The 16681-nt window shown below is 39.8% G+C and overlaps 1 protein-coding gene across 2 annotated transcripts; it reads left to right on the forward strand.

Annotated features, from left to right (window-relative positions):
• The first annotated feature begins 2853 nt into the window (after window positions 1–2853).
• UBXN4 (UBX domain protein 4) lies at window positions 2854–16445 on the forward strand. 2 transcript variants are annotated; one of them, XM_010575176.1, is made up of 13 exons: window positions 2854–2939; window positions 6742–6844; window positions 7703–7731; window positions 8590–8708; window positions 9307–9469; window positions 9923–10025; window positions 11623–11677; window positions 11831–11995; window positions 12785–12912; window positions 13935–14037; window positions 14388–14519; window positions 14853–15061; window positions 15812–16445. In XM_010575176.1, the coding sequence occupies exons 1-13, from the start codon at window positions 2876–2878 to the stop codon at window positions 15948–15950; spliced, it is 1512 nt and encodes a 503-aa protein (XP_010573478.1). In that variant the 5' UTR covers window positions 2854–2875; the 3' UTR covers window positions 15951–16445. The 2 variants fall into 2 exon arrangements, with proteins under 2 accessions (XP_010573478.1, XP_010573479.1); XM_010575177.1 differs by lacking the exon at window positions 2854–2939 and adding an exon at window positions 4517–4537.
• Window positions 16446–16681: the final 236 nt, after the last annotated feature.

The raw sequence follows: 16681 nt of genomic DNA on the forward strand, positions 1-16681 counted from the left end.
TCGGCCCGCCCGCAGCCTTCTTCCCCCGTCGGCTGGGCCCGGCCCGCCCCGCCCGCGGCCCTGTCAGCCCGTCAGCCGTTGCCGCTCGTTCGCTCGCTCGCCCCCGGGCGGATCGTGCCGGCGGCGCCTCCGCCAGCTGTTGCTCGCCCGCCCCCCCTCCCGCCGCGCCGTGATTTCTGCTGTGTCAGGCCGAGTCCCCGCTGCCCGGCCCGGCGGTGCGGGGCCTGCTGTGGTGCCGTCAGCCCCTGGCCTTGCCCGCGCCGCGGCTTTGGGCAGCGAAACGAGCTGTTGCCGCGTTTTGCTTCTCCCTTCGCCATGCCCTTGCGTGGGCCGGCGTGCGGTCCTTACTGCTGTCACTGTCTTGGCCGTTTCTGTACGGTGTCCTCTTTTTTTTTTTTTCTTTTTTTTTTTCCCCAGGGCCCTATAGTGTTTGTTCTGTAACTGAATGGTAATTGAAACCTATGGAAACTCACATTGCCTTTGGGTACATTGCCTTTCTGCCTGGGAAAATTAGGGTAGGTAAAGACAAAGGAGGACATCGGACGGACTCTTTCACTTTCTTCTTGTGTTTTTGTCTGTGTCTGTGGTGTTTTTACTGTTGCCTGCAGCGCTTGTGGCTTGAAGTTTTTCAGAAGCCTTATGAAAAAACAACCACGCTAAACGTGTGACGAGTGTCATTCCCTTAAGAATTATTGAACTGTGGGATTCGCTTAGCTTCAAGGAGAAGTTCACTCCCAAGGGGGACGTGCGGTTAAGTTCCTTTGTTCCTTTAAGTTCCTTAAGTGCAGTTAAGTTCCTTTGCTGACACAACTCTCCTTATACTTGGAGAACAGCATTTTCTACTGGATAGTAAACAGTGCGAGAAGTCAAGATCTTCTCAGCCCACGGCATGCTGTGTTGGTGTAGGTGGAGGGGATGGGGTAGTGTATGCAGGCTTTAAGGCAGCATTTTAAAGCCCACAAAACATGATGGTAGGTGGGTGCTATGATGTAAAAGCCTTTTACCATTGGATTTACTTATTTATTTTCCATAAACATACTTCAGTGTGTTTACCAACCGTGCCTACCTGATAGGTGTCTGCCTCCATGATGACATGATCATAGCGTGTTATATAAAAAAAATGAAAAGCCAGGTGGTAAACAACAAGAAACTTCCTGGCACAGGTGTTTTGCAACACTTGACATCTTCACCTGTGAAACATAATGTGCTTTGACTTACGTAAAGGCTGATCTTCCCCCCAACTCCCTAGTCAGGATTAAAAGTTTTCTACTAAATTTCTTGGGTGTTTCAAATGCTTTGTACTGGGTTTACGTGGCTAGGTTTTGGTAGCTGGGGGGCTGCAGGGGTGGCTTCTGTGGGAAGGTGTCAGAAACTTCCCCATGTCCAACAGAGCTACTGCCAGCCAGCTCCAAGACGGACCCGCTGCTGGGCAAGGCCGAGCCCATCAGTGGCAGTGGTAGCGCCTCTGGGATGAGAGATTTAAGAAGGGGGGAAAAAGGAGGGGGGAAGAACTGCTGCACAACAGCAGCTGGGAGAGGGGGGTAAGAGCATGTAAGAGAACCAGCCCTGCAGACCCCCAGGTCAGTGCAGAAGGAGGGGGAGGAGATGCTCCAGGCGCCGGAGCAGAGATTCCCCTGCAGCCCGTGGGGAAGACCATGGTGAGGCAGGCTGTCCCCCTGCAGCCCAGGGAGGTCCACGGTGGAGCAGATCTCCACCTGCAGCCCAGGGAGGACCCCACCCTGGAGCAGGGGCATGCCCGAAGGAGGCTGTGACCCTGTGGGAAGCCTGTGCTGGAGCAGGCTCCTAGCAGGACCTGTGGCCCCACGGAGAGAGGAGCCCAGGCTGGAGCAGGTTTTCTGGCAGGACTTGTGACCCCGCGGGGGACCCACGCTGGAGCAGTCTGTGCCTGAAGGACTGCAGCCCGTGGGAGGGACCCACGCTGGAGCAGTTTGTGAAGAACTGTAGCCTGTGGGAAGGACCCACGTTGGAGAAGTTTGTGGAGGACTGTCTGCTGTGAGAGGGACCCCATGCTGGAGCAGGGGAAGAGTGAGGAGTCCTGCCCCTGAGGAGGAAGGAGCAGCAGAGACAAAGTGTGATGAACTGACTCCAACCCCCATTCCCCATCCCCTGTGCCACTGGCGGGGAGGAGGTAGAGAAAATTGGGAGTGGAGTTAAGCCCAGAAAGAAAGGAGGGGTGGGCAGAAGGTATTTTAACATTTGGTTTTACTTCTCGTGATACTACTCTGTCATTTGATTGGCAATAAATTAATTTTCCCTGACTCAAGTCTGTTTTACCTGTGACAGTAATTGGTGAGTGATCTCTCCCTGTCTTTATCTCGACCCATGAACCTTTCATCATGTTTTTCTCCCCTGTCTAGTTGAGGAGGGGAACGATAGAGCAGCTTTGGTGGACATCTGGCATCCAGCCAAAGTTAACCCACCACAAAGATTTTTTTTAATAGTAATTCAGTACTTAGGAGTATTTTGAACATGATACATATATATCAGGAGTTGAGAAATGCACTTTGTAACTTAATTTCCAACGTTTTTTACAAAACTAAATTTGTACATAAAACTGGCCGTTTCTTTTAGATGCGAACGTTGACCAGGTGGATGCAGGAATGTGTAGATACGCAGAGTGGAGATAAATTTATGATTGTGGGGATGTAACTGAGTTTTGACATTGTAGTATACTGTAAAGATTTGATTTGTTTTGCTTGTTCTTATGACCCCTGAAAAAGGGGCAGTGTTACTTAGGGCAAGCATATCTCCAAAATGAAAGCGTCAAGAGATCTGCTGAGTTCTGGTCTACCCTAGGAACAGTGGGATTGGGGTGGCTGACCTGTGATGGAGCTGATAACAAAGCAGTTCTGTTATGCCTGCTGAGAAAGGGAATTGGGAAGCCCAAGAACATACTTTCTCACCATGTGCTGAAGCAGGTGTGTTTGAAGGATGCTGAGTGCTGAAAGAATAGTCTATTTTTATGCTAGCAGTGACTGGGTTTGTTGTTTGGGTAGATCCGTGTTTAAAACTGCACAGTGGGTGGTGATGGTAGCTTTGAGTCTTCATGCTACACGCTTGCCCATAGACGGGCATTTGAAAGCAGGTTTCTGAGCAGGAAAACACACTTTCAGAAGTGTTCAGTGTTTCTGTTTTGTTTTGTATGCTTTGTCTAATAGTGTATATGGGGACAAAAAATTAATAAAGGAACAAAAATTACATGAGATAAACAGAAAATATAAATTAACTGTAATTGTAGGGTGGCCACTGTGGAGGATAGCTATTAGATACAGCCTTGACAGAAATTACTGAATTCTGGTAGGTCCACCTCTGTTTGGTTTCTGCTACCATCTGTCTGTCCCTATCTCCCTTTTCACTGCACTTCTCTAAACAACTGCTAGAAAATGAAGAACTGGATTATTCTTTCTGATTCTAGAATATTTTCCAGTCAAGCAAGGCATAATGTGGCTGTTTATTTTAACAATGAGGTGGTGTTTGTGACTGCAATTGCATGTTGTTCAACCAGTTTTTTTTTCTTCAACATTTTTGTTTGCGGCTATAATCCTAACATTTTTTTAGTTCAGTTTTTAAAACCTTCATAGCATATTCTGTGTAGTTGTGTAAGCATATTAAATATCCTGTTGAATTCACGGGAAGTTGCTATAAAAGGGGTTGCTCCATACTCTCCAGGGAGCATAAGGTGAAGCACGTCTGCCTTAAAAAACTGATTTCAAATTAGATTAGAGGCTTCTGTATGCACAAAGCAAGGAAGTTGTGTTTGGGGACCAGATGAGTTACTTCGTGGCATCAAATAATTGCTAGTAGGTTCTGCTGCTGCACAGGGAAGAAATATTCCTGGTGCTGAAACAGGTCTGGTGAATGTCTCTAGTATCTTGTTGGTACCTGTTATGTACATGATTTTCTAGCCTGCAGAGTTAAAAAACTCCTCTCGTTATTTGAGTTATTAATCTAAAGTTAATTGTTTGATAGGAAACCCTCTCAGATACCTTCTCTGTCCTGATTGAGGTGCTTAGGATTATTCTTTCTAAAAGTTAGGACATGTTCTGATCGTGAAAATAACAGGCCACTCATAAAAAGTGCTTTTCAGAAGTGAAAAAATGAGGGGGGAGAAAAGAAAAAACTTCAAGCTAAAATGTTTGTGTTTCTTTTAAGTAACATTTGTAGAAACGCTTCTTCCTTTGTTCATGACTTTATTTTAGGATTATTTTTTTACAAAGCGCTGATTTGCAATCAACAAGCTATTTGTTAGCATTTTGTAGCCAGGCTGTATCAAAGTACTTTTCAAGTTAAATATGTGAAATGATGCAGAGGAGGAGGAGGTGAGCAGCTTAATATCCTGGCTTTCTGTCATTTCCAGGATGGGCAATCCTTACTCTTGCTGAGTAGTTATAAAATGCTGGACATTGAGAAGTCAGCTGGGCCTATCTCGCTCCTTCTGAAAGGAAAGTGCTTTTCCCTGATGACTGTGCTGAGGGATGGGGAATTAAAGTCCTTTGACAACTTGCATTGGTTTTGAGTAAGTTCCTTGTACAGGAGATAAATCATTGAGAAAAAGAGTCTCTTCCAGTTATCTGAATCACTTGAGAAATGATCAATATGTTTTCGCTATGTAGATATCTAAATTTACCTGACCAAATTTAGGAGATGAGCAAGTGTGACTGCAAATTTTGTACCGGTCTTTCCGCTAAGTGAAATAAAGTGATACTTTTGTTTGAGAAACAACAAATCTGAGACTCTTGGGAACTAGAACTCTGAGGTGGTTTTGATAGCTCGGTGTTTAGCAGAATTATGAACTATGTCAAGTTCTGCTCAGCTTGACCTCTTGACTTTTCTGATGCTTTTCCTGGGGCCTGGCAGTTTTCATTTCAGGATATAATTACTACTACAAAACTGTAATAAATGAACCTTAACCCCCAAATGAGAAAGGGTTATCAAAACAAAAAGATGTGTGAGAATAAGCAACTCTTCTGTGGGTAGTTACAATATTAAACTGTGCTTTGTGGCATAGAGCTTTGTAAAATGTGAGTTATCAGCATTTTCAATTCATGGGTCACATCTCTCAGAGATTGTACTGTGAACAGTCTCTGACCTGTTTGTGTCTTTCAGCATTCTTTTTCTACAGCAGTTGTTTGTATGGAAAAGTTAGTGTTAGGCAAGTATTTAGATATTTTTAGTAGCCTAATCGGATGAGCACATGTCCTTTTGAAAAAGTGTGTGGTGAAGCAGCTGCCTGTCTCTGAGCATTGGGAAATGGGGGAGGAGGCCGAACCACTCTTGGCCAAACAGCTGCATCCATTGACCACAGTTGGAAGCACTGCACTTAAAGGAAGAGGAAAGGTTCCTACATAAACTATCCTAAATATTTAGTTGCTTATGTAGAATAATAGTAATAGAGATGAATACTTTCTTACTGGCTCCAGCGCTTCCATGGAAAAATCAATACATGTGGTTGGAAAACACTTTTCCAAAATTGATATATCTGATACATGTCTCTGAGAAGCATTGTGGCCAGGCAGTTATGGCCTTAAGGAAGCAGCGCTTCACCAGGGGACTCCACGTATAACTCCTGATCTTTAACAAGTAAAAAATACTGCATGAAATGGCAACTGGGATGAAACAAACAAATGGCTTGTTGTTGTCACTGAATAATGCACTACTATACTTCTGTACTTGTGACTCAAATTCTTCATCAAGAGTACAGTTGTTTCCAAGCTGCTATAAAGTAATACAGACTGAAGATAAAGAAATGGTTGCAGGCTGATTTACTTGTTGAAAGATGGTTAATATTCATCGGAATCGTACTTATTAACCCACATCCTCACTAAACCGGTGCTTTGGAAGATAAATGCATGATTGATGTGTTTAATGTGATTAGAATAACACTTCTGAATCTGTAGCCCCAGAGCACCTTTGCAGTTTCCCTTACTTAAGTAGCTCCTCTTCTACCGTTACTCTTGTTCCTCCCGTCCTACTGTTACTGTTCCTGTCAGGAACTGGAATACAAAACTAAGTTAGAAATAATCCCACGAATAAATGTTTCTTGGTTTGTGGTTTTTTTAACACCATCAAACTGATGAAACCTTGCCTGCTGAATTACGTATTTCCAAGGAGTGGAAAATACAGTTTTACCTATTAGCAGCTGGTGTACCAATATGTAATTAAATTTATAATGAGGGGTAAGCAGTGGATGGTTTTAGCATGTTAGGTCAAGCTTAATGTCAGGGAGAAGCCATGGTTTCCTCTGTGCTGTGGGAATCTCCTTGCATATTATGAGAGTATACTGAAGCAAAATACTAAAGCATAAGCATACACACTGTAACGTGAAAATGAGATCCTTTGGCAGTTGTGCAATTAGATGATGCAATCGAGCTGATCTTGGGACTTGGCCATCACCACCAGTTCCTCTGTCTGTTCCATCTGTGTGGTCCAGTCTGTTCTGCTCCCTTGGACCTTCTCACCATGCAGTTGAATGACTGTGAAAGCTATGTGCTTGCTGGCTTGGAAGGATTTTTGGTGTATTGGGTTTTTGGTATGTTAGCCAGGCAAGTCAGCTGGAGTGAGTTGTCTCCAGATTATCAAAAATAAATGATAAACTGACTCGAAAATAATAATGAGAGCATCTTTCAAAGGTGATTTCAAGCAATTGAAGCAAAGCTAAAATCAGACCAGAGACAGTAATTTGTGGTATGTTTAGTATCACATGTGTGCTGTATCTTACAGGTGAGGATGAACAATCTACTGAGATGGCTGCAAGGTGGGAAGATGAGAAGGTGACTGAAGCTGCCTCAGATGGTTTTGTTGCAATTAAAATCGACACCAAAAGGTTTGATCCCATTCTAATTCTGTCTCTTACACAGTCTTTCATTGATGATGGTGAGAGTAAGAGGCTTTTGAAATCCTCGCCCTGATTTGGAGGTAGTCTAAATACAAGGTTCCAGAACATAAGTGAATTCAGTACACCTGAAGCCACTAGAGCCTGAGAAAATTCCAAATGTCCAAATTTACTGTTGTGTTCTGCAGAATATTCATTGTGTATGTCGGACTGTATTTCAGTACTAGTAAAAGGATGCTTGAGGTTGTCTTTTTTCAACAGAAAGAGACACAAAAGTTATGTAAAAAAGCTGGAATCAAAATGCAAGTACTCTTGAGGCAGTTCTTGATTTGCCAAGTTACATAACGAATTTAAAAATTCTCATGAATTCAGAAAGATAAAAATCTGATGTGTTTTTTCTCTATTGTAACACATAGAATAGCGAAGCATTGAAGTTCCTGGGTAAATTACTCAACTATTTTTGTTATGTGTAAGTGTTCCAGTCCATGTGCAGAAAGCACATTGACATTTCCAAAAATGGTATTATTTTGAAATGCTCTATAGACATTTTATTAGACTTCCTATATTATTCGCACTCAGTAGACTAGATGTCTTTTTCCTGAATTGCTTCTTAGCACTGTTCCCCTAAATCTTACATAGTCAACTGTGATAACCAGGGATTGTCACCATGTCAACACTTACGCAAAATGTTAACGAGAAGATGCAATGCAAATTTGCTTTTAGTGTTCTCTCAAGTATTTAAATAGTTTTGTGTGTGGTAGTAGGACAGTTATTTTTATGATGAAAGACTTAATCTAAAGTTGTTGCGAAGTAATTGCTCCCCCTAAACAGATCTTTTCTTTTAAACAGCGAAGCATGCCTGCAGTTTTCTCAAATTTGTATCCTTTGAGATCAGCTTAGATGCTACATAATGATTACAGAAAATTGCTCTTTACAAGTTAGTACTGTTCTTAAGAAATATATGCACAAGCAGCATTATTAAAAATACTTCTTATGGCACAAAAATATGCAAGAAACTGTACTTAAAAGATACCATCTATATATCCAACTTACTGTCAATTCTTAGAGAAAGTGAACAAGTTGGGGTTTTCTGATGTTAATCCTATGTAATTCTCCAAATAGAAAATTATCCAAAGCTTTATGTAAACAAAATAACCCATTGGTATTACTAATCAGCATTAGAAAACAAACAAGCAATGCTTTAAATTATTAGCTGGAGTTCAGAGTTACAGAGAAGGAAGAACAAATAGTGGATTGGGTTCTATCAGATACACAGGTGTGAAGTTAGGTAAACATCTGCCTACCTTAAGTAGGTCACTGCGTATAGCTCAGGAATTCTGTATGATGCTGAGGAAGGGAATTCAGTACCTTAACTTGGATTTTCTTAATGCTGTAAAGAATTCATTGTTGTCTACATAGATGTTGTCTCACACTAAAACACTAAACCCAAGTCTTTTAAGTCAAAGCATAATTGCTTGTCGGATGCATGTGTGTTGGAGAAAAATATTTTGGCTTAAACCATTTCAAAGAAAAGAAGAAATTCTAATTCTTTGTATGTAATGTTTTCCAGCATTTTTGTTAGTGTCTTTTTTCTTCCTCCCTTGGCACTGACTGCTGGCAACCAGGTGGAGATAGAATATTGGGCTAGAAGGTTCTGTAGGAAGGACTTACGCTTTTCCTTTTAAAGTTACTTTATAAACTTCTGTCATTTATTGCCCTTAACTGTTGCTGTGCAGATCCTGTAGTGTGTGTTCCATCGAGTTTTTTTATAGGAGACAATGGAATCCCTTTGGAAGTAATTGCTGGCAGCGTTTCTGTTGAAGAGCTTGTTACCAGAATCCGTAAAGTTAAACAGGTAACACTTGCTGACAGACTGGATATTTCAGATTGAGTTGGGTGTGCTCACGTGCTCAAGACAAGAGATGTCGCTGGCCTTTAGCCTGTGCTGTGGGGAGTTATGAATTACTGGTTCTATATCCTTCCAACAACAAAATCTGCAAACTTAAATTCAGTACACAAATTGAATAGGTTGCAAAGCACTATCCAAAGGTGCTATGTTATTTTTTGTTTCACAGATTGTTTTAGATCATCTGTGTAACACTAACAGTATTGAAGAAATATGTCAAGAACTCTGAACTGGAATGACATACCGATTACTCTTTCAGTAAAGTTCATACGTGGTTTTGTAATATTGTCTTGTAATGTGGATTTATAAAATTATTCTTGGAACATAGTATAAAGTTTTATCACTTTGACTTCAAGTGTAAGACTAAAATTAGGAAAAAAATATGAAATGTATGCTTGCATCACAGTCAACAAACAATACGTGATAGTTTTAGTTTTATATTTTAAATAGGACTGATTCTCTGAAAATAGTTTAGTCTTGACCTTTGAACCTGTGGAAAATATTCAAAGTTTCATAGTTTCGGGGCATTTTTTCCCCAATTTTTTAGATGCACACAGTAAAAGGGCAGCCTTTGGAAAATGGAAGTCAGTCATCTGCTCCGTGTGCCTCCTGTCCATCTGACGATGCTCCAGAAAATACGCAATCCAGAGCAGTAGAGTTTTGTGACTCTCCCGAGTCTGTTACATCTGATTCAATAAGACCTTCTGCTGGTAATGTATTTTTACACAAATGCTAGCTAATTTGCTTTTGAAATAGTTTTCCTTTTCTTAAGTTGTTACGTGATGGTATGTGAAAGGCAATACATTGAGTGGACTTGTTGAGAAAAAACTTGGGTATCCTAGAATGCTGATTGCAAGTCTAGAAGGAAGAATAACTTCTCATTCTGGTCAGTTTTAATGAGTGAGAAATCTATGGTTTATAATACAATGAAAATTGTGCACACTTTCTTGATATAGGATTCAATTTAAAAAGTTTGTCTGGGTTAGTAACCTGAAACCAAATGGGGGGTGGAGGGGAGAGTCTAAATAGCAGAACTTTGTATCTCCTTAAGATAACCTAGTTACTGTGAATTGTGGCTAACAATGAGCATAATAATTTTTAATGATAAGAAATATATCTCTTATTTTTCTCTTATGGATTACTTTCTTGTAAATCACTTGAAGATGGAGCAAATTCAGGTCAAGCAAGCCAGGAAGCAACTAATTCTTTAGATGAACAAGTGAGTGATGCTCAGCCTGTGAATGATCTTGCACTCAAAGTAGAAAGGTAAGTCGTCTTTTGCAGACTTCCTAACGTATTGTATTTGTTTCTCAGGAGGCAGTTTTGTTGTGGTTTTTTGGTTGGTTTGTTTGGGTTTTTAACAAATGGACTTAATTACAGGATTTTGGTGCTCATTCTGTTATCATCTGGCAAGCATTTATGTGGTCTTATTTTTGTTTAGATGTATGTGACAATATCAGAAAACAGCTTTTAAATGAATCTCTTTTTTTCACATACTCTGAAAGAAAGGGGTAATCTGGAAAACTATAAATGTTCCCCTTTGATATAATTTGAATACGGACAATATGTTTGCTGCACATTTTTGAATGAGTTAAAATATTGAACTGAAAGCACTTTAAACTGGGGTAATGAAGTGCTAAGCTAGGTTTTGTACAGAGATGACATCTTGCTTCTTTTTCTTCTTGTCTATTTGATGACTGTTTGTAGTCTAGGCATATTGAAAAAGCCAGAGGAATCCTCTTCTCAGACTCTTGTTTTGTTTTATCAGTGAACAGTAATGAGGTCTCGGGAGCAATGCTAGTTCTAGTATTTAAAAGTATGGTGACCAGAAGTATCTGGTTCAGTACATGGTTCATTCATTAAATCGATTGTTTTTAAGTATGAGATTCAGTGTATAAAATTGGGTTTTAGCATCTGTAAGACTGATACTATTTGTAATATCCTACCTAAAACCAGTAGCACATACTTAGTAAGTAGGATTATTTATACTGCTAAAATATATTTTAAAACCTTTTCACATTTCATTTCAGTTTTCTTTAAAAGATGTTGGACAATAAGTATAATTTTTTCTTACTATTGATAAGAAAATGCAGCCAGTATTTTCTTATAAATACCAAAGTTCTTTTTAAAAATGTGCATTAGTCTTAAATTACACCACATTTGCATATATCTGCAACATTTCTTTCAGGGGAAAACAGAGACAAACCTCTGTGGTAATTACCATTTTCTTTTTTAAAAAGCAAAACAGCTACTATACAAGCAAAATTTTTCAGATTATCTGACTTCTCATGGAGTTGTTTGGTCATGCCTGCCCTTCCCTAGACTTAAAATATGTTGTAAATTGCTATGGTTTTTTAAGTCAATCCTTATTCTAAGGCACCTTTCTGGATAGATGAGACAGATGCATGTGCATTTATGTCAGTGCTATATATTATTTGCTTTCCATTTTAGGAAGTGATGTGCAGAAGAAACCAGATGGCTTAAATAGCTAAGAGGAGATTGAGTTTTAGTGTTTCTGTTACCACAGATCATAAATAGTATTTGCTTATTGTATGTCTTACAAGTTGATTCAACAGTAAGATGTAAGATTCTTCATTTACTGAGCAAAAAATGACAGAAGGAATATGTTAGAACTCCATTAAAAGTCAGAAACTCAGTGGTGAATCACCACCTCATCTTTTTATGGACGGTGCACCCGCATGTGAATGAATCATTACTGTACAGTAGGTATTAGCACTGTGTTACAGTTCATTTTCATGTGTTCCAGTCTCCTGCAAGTGTTTACAAATATTTCATTAAAATTTTAAAATGTTAATAACAGATACTGCGATTTTAAGACTTTTCACTTCATTCTTAAATTTAGAATAACAAAAAAGCTTGAAGAAAGGCGGGAAGAGAAAAGGAAAGAAGAAGAACAGGTAACAAAAAAATGTAAAACCACTTGCAATTTTTTTTATAGCCTTATTTGAATAAATGCTTCATTCCTTTTTAAACAAATGTACTTCAGTCTTGTCTTACTCTTGTCCAAGGCGATTTCATGGTCCAATTTTTTGTGTCTGTTGTTTATTCAGAAAGAAATTAAGAAAGAAATTGAACGGAGAAAAACTGGTAAAGAAATGTTGGAGTACAAAAGACGACAGGAAGAAGAATTGACAAAACGTATGTTAGAGGAAAGGAACAGAGAAAAGGCAGAAGAGAAGGCTGCTAGAGAGCGCATAAGACAACAGATTGCAATGGTAAATTTTTCATTTTGGAAGATAGCTTGCTGCTTCTCTCTTTCACAAGGGCCACCAGTGTACTAAAAGGATACATTTTCTCATTCAGTGAAATGTTGAAAGATTGTCCATTTTAGTGTGGCCTGGTATTGTAACAGTTCATATGCTTGGGGTTTATGTAGTGTTTCCTGTGTATAAAGTGAAGCTTCTGCGTTCATATTCATCATGATCTTTTCTTTCTGAACAAACGTACCAACTTTTTTGTCATATTCCTTGAGTCCAGTGGAGAATTATCATTTAAACATAAAAATAATTGCAAGTATAGTTCTGGAACAGAAGCACAGGGAATATTTAATTGTGGAACATGCAGAAGAACACTGATCTCAAAATGGTGGTGAGGATTGTTTTCCAAATTTGTATATATGTGTGTACATATATAGACATAAGCAGTTCGTAACAATTGAAATCCCTCCTCATTGTTAGGTTTTGGCCTAGAACACTTAGAATGTAATCATGTAACTTGTCATAAGGTTTTTTTTTAATTTATTTATTTTCCCTTTATCTTCACTGGAGTGTTAAACTTGCAGGGGAAATCATCTGTTAGCAACTATTTGCATGAAGTGACTCATTGGAAAGTGTCATCTTGGCTAATGACATGAGATTGTGCAGCTTGGCGGTGAATAATTCTTTGCAGCCGTACTGTCTTGTCCCCTGGTTGGGTACCGAGTACAGATCGTAGCTCTCCGTTTTAATGAATGTTAAGCTACAATTTATGGTAAAAATTAACGTTTGTGTTTGGTCCTTTCACAGGATCGTGCTGAGAGAGCAGCTCGCTTTGCAAAATCGAAGGAAGAAGCAGAAGCTGCAAAAGCTGCAGCTCTTCAGGCTAAACAGGCTGAAATAGAGGCCAGAAAAGAAGCATCTCAAAAGGAGCGAAGGTGAGCTCCTGTAGAGAAAGAAGTGTGTATTTTGGGGGAGATAAAGAAACTTAAACTTTTAAGAGATTTAATATATATCCTAATCTATTAATTGATGCCATGTTGAACAGTGACATAAAAAGTTGGTTTTCTTTTATTTGTAGCTATTTACATGAATATTATGTTCTCTGATAATTTTCAACCTTCTGACATTCCTTATGAAACACTAACCACCTTTCTTTGTGTGTTATTTTAGTTAGATAAGAGCTTTTTCTGTATGATCTTTGATTTAAATACCACATATAATGGGGCTAGGTGGGGAACTAGGTAAGGTGAGAATGTGATAGATAATGACTAGACAGAATGACTAGACAACGTCAGAACTGTGCTGGGGAGCATGGTGCTGACACAGCTGTTTGGCTGTGTGTGCAGTTGGCTTGGATTCAGCAAGGCTTGACTGGGGTCATCAGCTGTCTGTGTCAGAGGATCTCCTGCTTTGCCCAACACTAGTGTTTTAAAAAATACTCTTAACCTGTAGAGACCTTATGTGGAGTTACAGAGCCACTGTGAGTCTAGTACTGCCCCTGAACAGAGGGCAAGCACGGGAGTAGCAGCCTGTGTTGGTGTTGAAACTCGCACAGTAACGCTGGCCCATAGCTAGTTGAATATAAAATTACTTGCCAAGCCAGCTTAAATGTCTGTGCCTTCATAATACAACTTCTTGAAAAAAGAACAAAACTAATACAGGCTACACAAAAGAAACATGGTTTATATTTCATTCACTTACTCATTTTTTGCGTGATTAATATAAATATCTTGTTTGAATGGTGGTGGGTCTTGGACTCTGACAAAAACCAGGAGATGCATTGTGAGATACAAGCAGGTGGTTATCAACTGTGGATCCAAACTTATAACCCATCTGCACTGCCACGAGTAGGATAACTGTCCCTCTCTCCCACATTTCAATACTACCAAACTAAAGCCCCAGGAGCATTTGTCTGTAACTGTTCATGTGTTGACTGACCCCGATACGTGTCCTGCAGTGCAATAGCCAGGATTCAGTTCCGCCTCCCAGATGGATCTTCCTTTACTAACCAGTTCCCATCTGAAGCACGGCTGGAAGAAGCAAGGCAGTTTGCTGCACAGGTAAATTGGTGTTTTGTTTTCTCAGCTATGTGCTGATTACAACTTGGTGTAGCATCAACTAGTTGTTGATCGTGGTGGAACTGTCATCAACTGCTTTTCTTTTTGTTTATTTGAAGTGGGTTTTGGTAGCAGCCTTCTCCAGTGCCACCAACTGCCTTTGTATTAGTGCAGCGTATCATTAGTTAAGAGACAGTAGGATATGAAAAATCCTTTGTTTCTCTACATGAAGATGATTGATAGTTTGATATAGAACTCTTGGGTCAATATGGCAAGGTATACTCAGCTGGCAAATCTGCAGTTGTTTGAAAGCGAACAGTTATAAACAAAATGTTTTCTTTATATTTTCACAGACAGTTGGTAATGCTTATGGCAATTTTTCACTGGCGACAATGTTTCCCAGAAGGGAGTTTACCAAAGAAGATTATGGAAAGAAATTACTGGAGCTAGAGTTAGCACCGAGTGCTTCAGTAGTGTTGCTGCCGGTAGGTGCTGGGTTTTGGTTTGTTTGCTTTACATTTTCTTGCAAACAGCAGTACTGTAGCTGTATATTTGCTGTTAGTGGGCCATGATAATACTTGGCTTGAATTTTGGTCTTTTCTGTGTCTAAGATTGCAAAATTAGTTTAATTTTTGTCAGGACTGATTTGGGGGAGGGCTTTTTCTGAGGCAGATAAATGGCGTGTAGATATTTGTCTAGTGTGTAACCAAAGGAGTTCTTGTGTCTGCTGAGCTGCTTCTAAATTATGGATGAAATACTCTGTCTAGAAGTGCACGACTTTAATATCTGACAAGTTTGCTTTACATGTTCATGACCAGGCGGGAAGACCTGCTACTTCTGTTGTTCAGGCTTCAGGCGGTGATCTGTGGAAGTTCTTGGGCACAATACTTTATCCCCTCTTAGCGGTTTGGAGATTTATTAGCAACTTCCTGTTTACGAGTCCACCTCCCTCACAGTCTACTGTGAGATCAGCTCATCAGCAAGACCATTCAAATCCTTCCGCATCTAGCAGCATTGAGCAAAGCAGGTAATCAAAGCTGTTTAAGGCAGCTATTTCTCAAACCGCTTGCAGGAATTGTTTCATCCTGTAGTGGGGAACTGAACTGTATCTGTCTCTTAACTGCTGCCCTCTCTGTGTAGTTTCTGGCCACCACCCTTCCATCCGGTTAGAAGGCTTAACCTGGTAGCTGGTAAAACTGCATGACAGCTCTGACTAGGATTTCTTGTTTTTTATGTGTGTGATTAAGCAACCTCCTCATTGTTTGCTTCAATTTCCAATTACAGAGTAAAAAAAGCATTCTCTTGCCGTCATTTATGAATAGGGAATTCAGCTGTAACTACAACTGTGGGCTTCGCTTCAGCTGATATTGTTTGGAAGATAAAAATTCTGAAAACTAGATGTCAAATTGTTATGGTGTGGTCGTACAAGAAACTCAAGCAACTGAAGTCTCATTTTGACAGTTAAGGTTTTGTATTGCCTAGAGAATGAGACCTCCCCTGCACTGGGAGAGCCACTAGGCCATTTCACGTGAAGCGGCCACGTATCGCTTCAATGACAGGTGCTTTCCAGGGGAAATGAGATTCTGTCAGTTTGACTGACTACTAAATGACAAATTTTCAGCTGGGTATTCTTTCCCAAGGAAACAAGGGGCTGAAGAAAACTGTTATTGGGGATAAGAGAAGGAAGGATGCATGATTTGCATTTTTATTGCATTCACTTCTTGTGTGTAATTACTACCAGGGAAACTGTCAAACCTCACTGTCATTTGTACCCTAGGCAAGCCGTCAGGAAACGAGTAGTGGAAAAGCGGGGGGAAGACTTCAAAAAAGAAGGCAAAATATATAGACTGAGGACACAAGATGATGGAGAAGATGAAAACAATACTTGGAATGGAAATTCTACACAACAAATGTAGTTTTGAGTAACTGCACTAATCACTGTCTGGCTTTTTTTTTTTTTCCTTCCTTCCCTTACTTGATCTGAGTCAACTAAAGCTTCTGGACAAGTGGGGCTTATTTTACATTGACTGAATTACTTAATTCTTATTCCTGCAGTGGAGTATGGAATAAAGTCACTTAAGTCAGAAAAATTAAGTGGGTGTAGCTGAGGCCTAGAAGCAAAGAGTTAAAAAGACTGAAAATCTCTCTCAGCTTTCATAATCATTACCCTTCTGCCATAGAAAGGCACTTTTTAAACTATAAATATTCTGCTACATAAATTTAAGGGCCAGATATTAATATAAAGGTCATGGTAGGCGATGACTGATTAAAATGAGGGTTTCAGAAGCACTATAATTAGCAAATCAGGTAACTAATTTATGTTTAACTTTTTTTCTTGCTTCTGCAACTGCAAGCAAAACCTTGTAGTTTTTAATTCCCCAAGCACTCAATAAACTATTTTCCAGAAAACATAACTGTTGTCTTTTGTGAGGCTCCTCTGAAGTACTTGTGTCACAAGGAAGTAAGCAGTTAGGATCATATGGTGAAATTTAAAATACTGCAGACAAACTTTTTGCTCCAGTTTAAATGACCTTACTTGAGAGTTGTTCATATTAAAATCTGGTAAAACACATCTGAAATAAGTGGTTTGGGTCCAGACAATGGTACAGGAAGAAAAAAGGTGGGTCTTTATCACATAAAGTAGAAA

This window comes from Haliaeetus leucocephalus, unplaced genomic scaffold (assembly GCF_000737465.1).
Source record: "Haliaeetus leucocephalus isolate CR32 unplaced genomic scaffold, Haliaeetus_leucocephalus-4.0 Scaffold451, whole genome shotgun sequence".
Classification (NCBI taxonomy): domain Eukaryota; kingdom Metazoa; phylum Chordata; class Aves; order Accipitriformes; family Accipitridae; genus Haliaeetus; species Haliaeetus leucocephalus.

Bases quoted from the DNA above. Each gene is read 5' to 3' on its own strand.
- UBXN4 (XM_010575176.1), top strand. From the start codon at position 2,876: ATGCCTGCTGAGAAAGGGAATTGGGAAGCCCAAGAACATACTTTCTCA. The intron at 10,026-11,622 runs GTAAGTCGTCTT...TCTTAAATTTAG, and splicing joins CTTGCACTCAAAGTAGAAAG to AATAACAAAAAAGCTTGAAG. The intron at 14,520-14,852 runs GTAGGTGCTGGG...GTTCATGACCAG, and splicing joins CTTCAGTAGTGTTGCTGCCG to GCGGGAAGACCTGCTACTTC.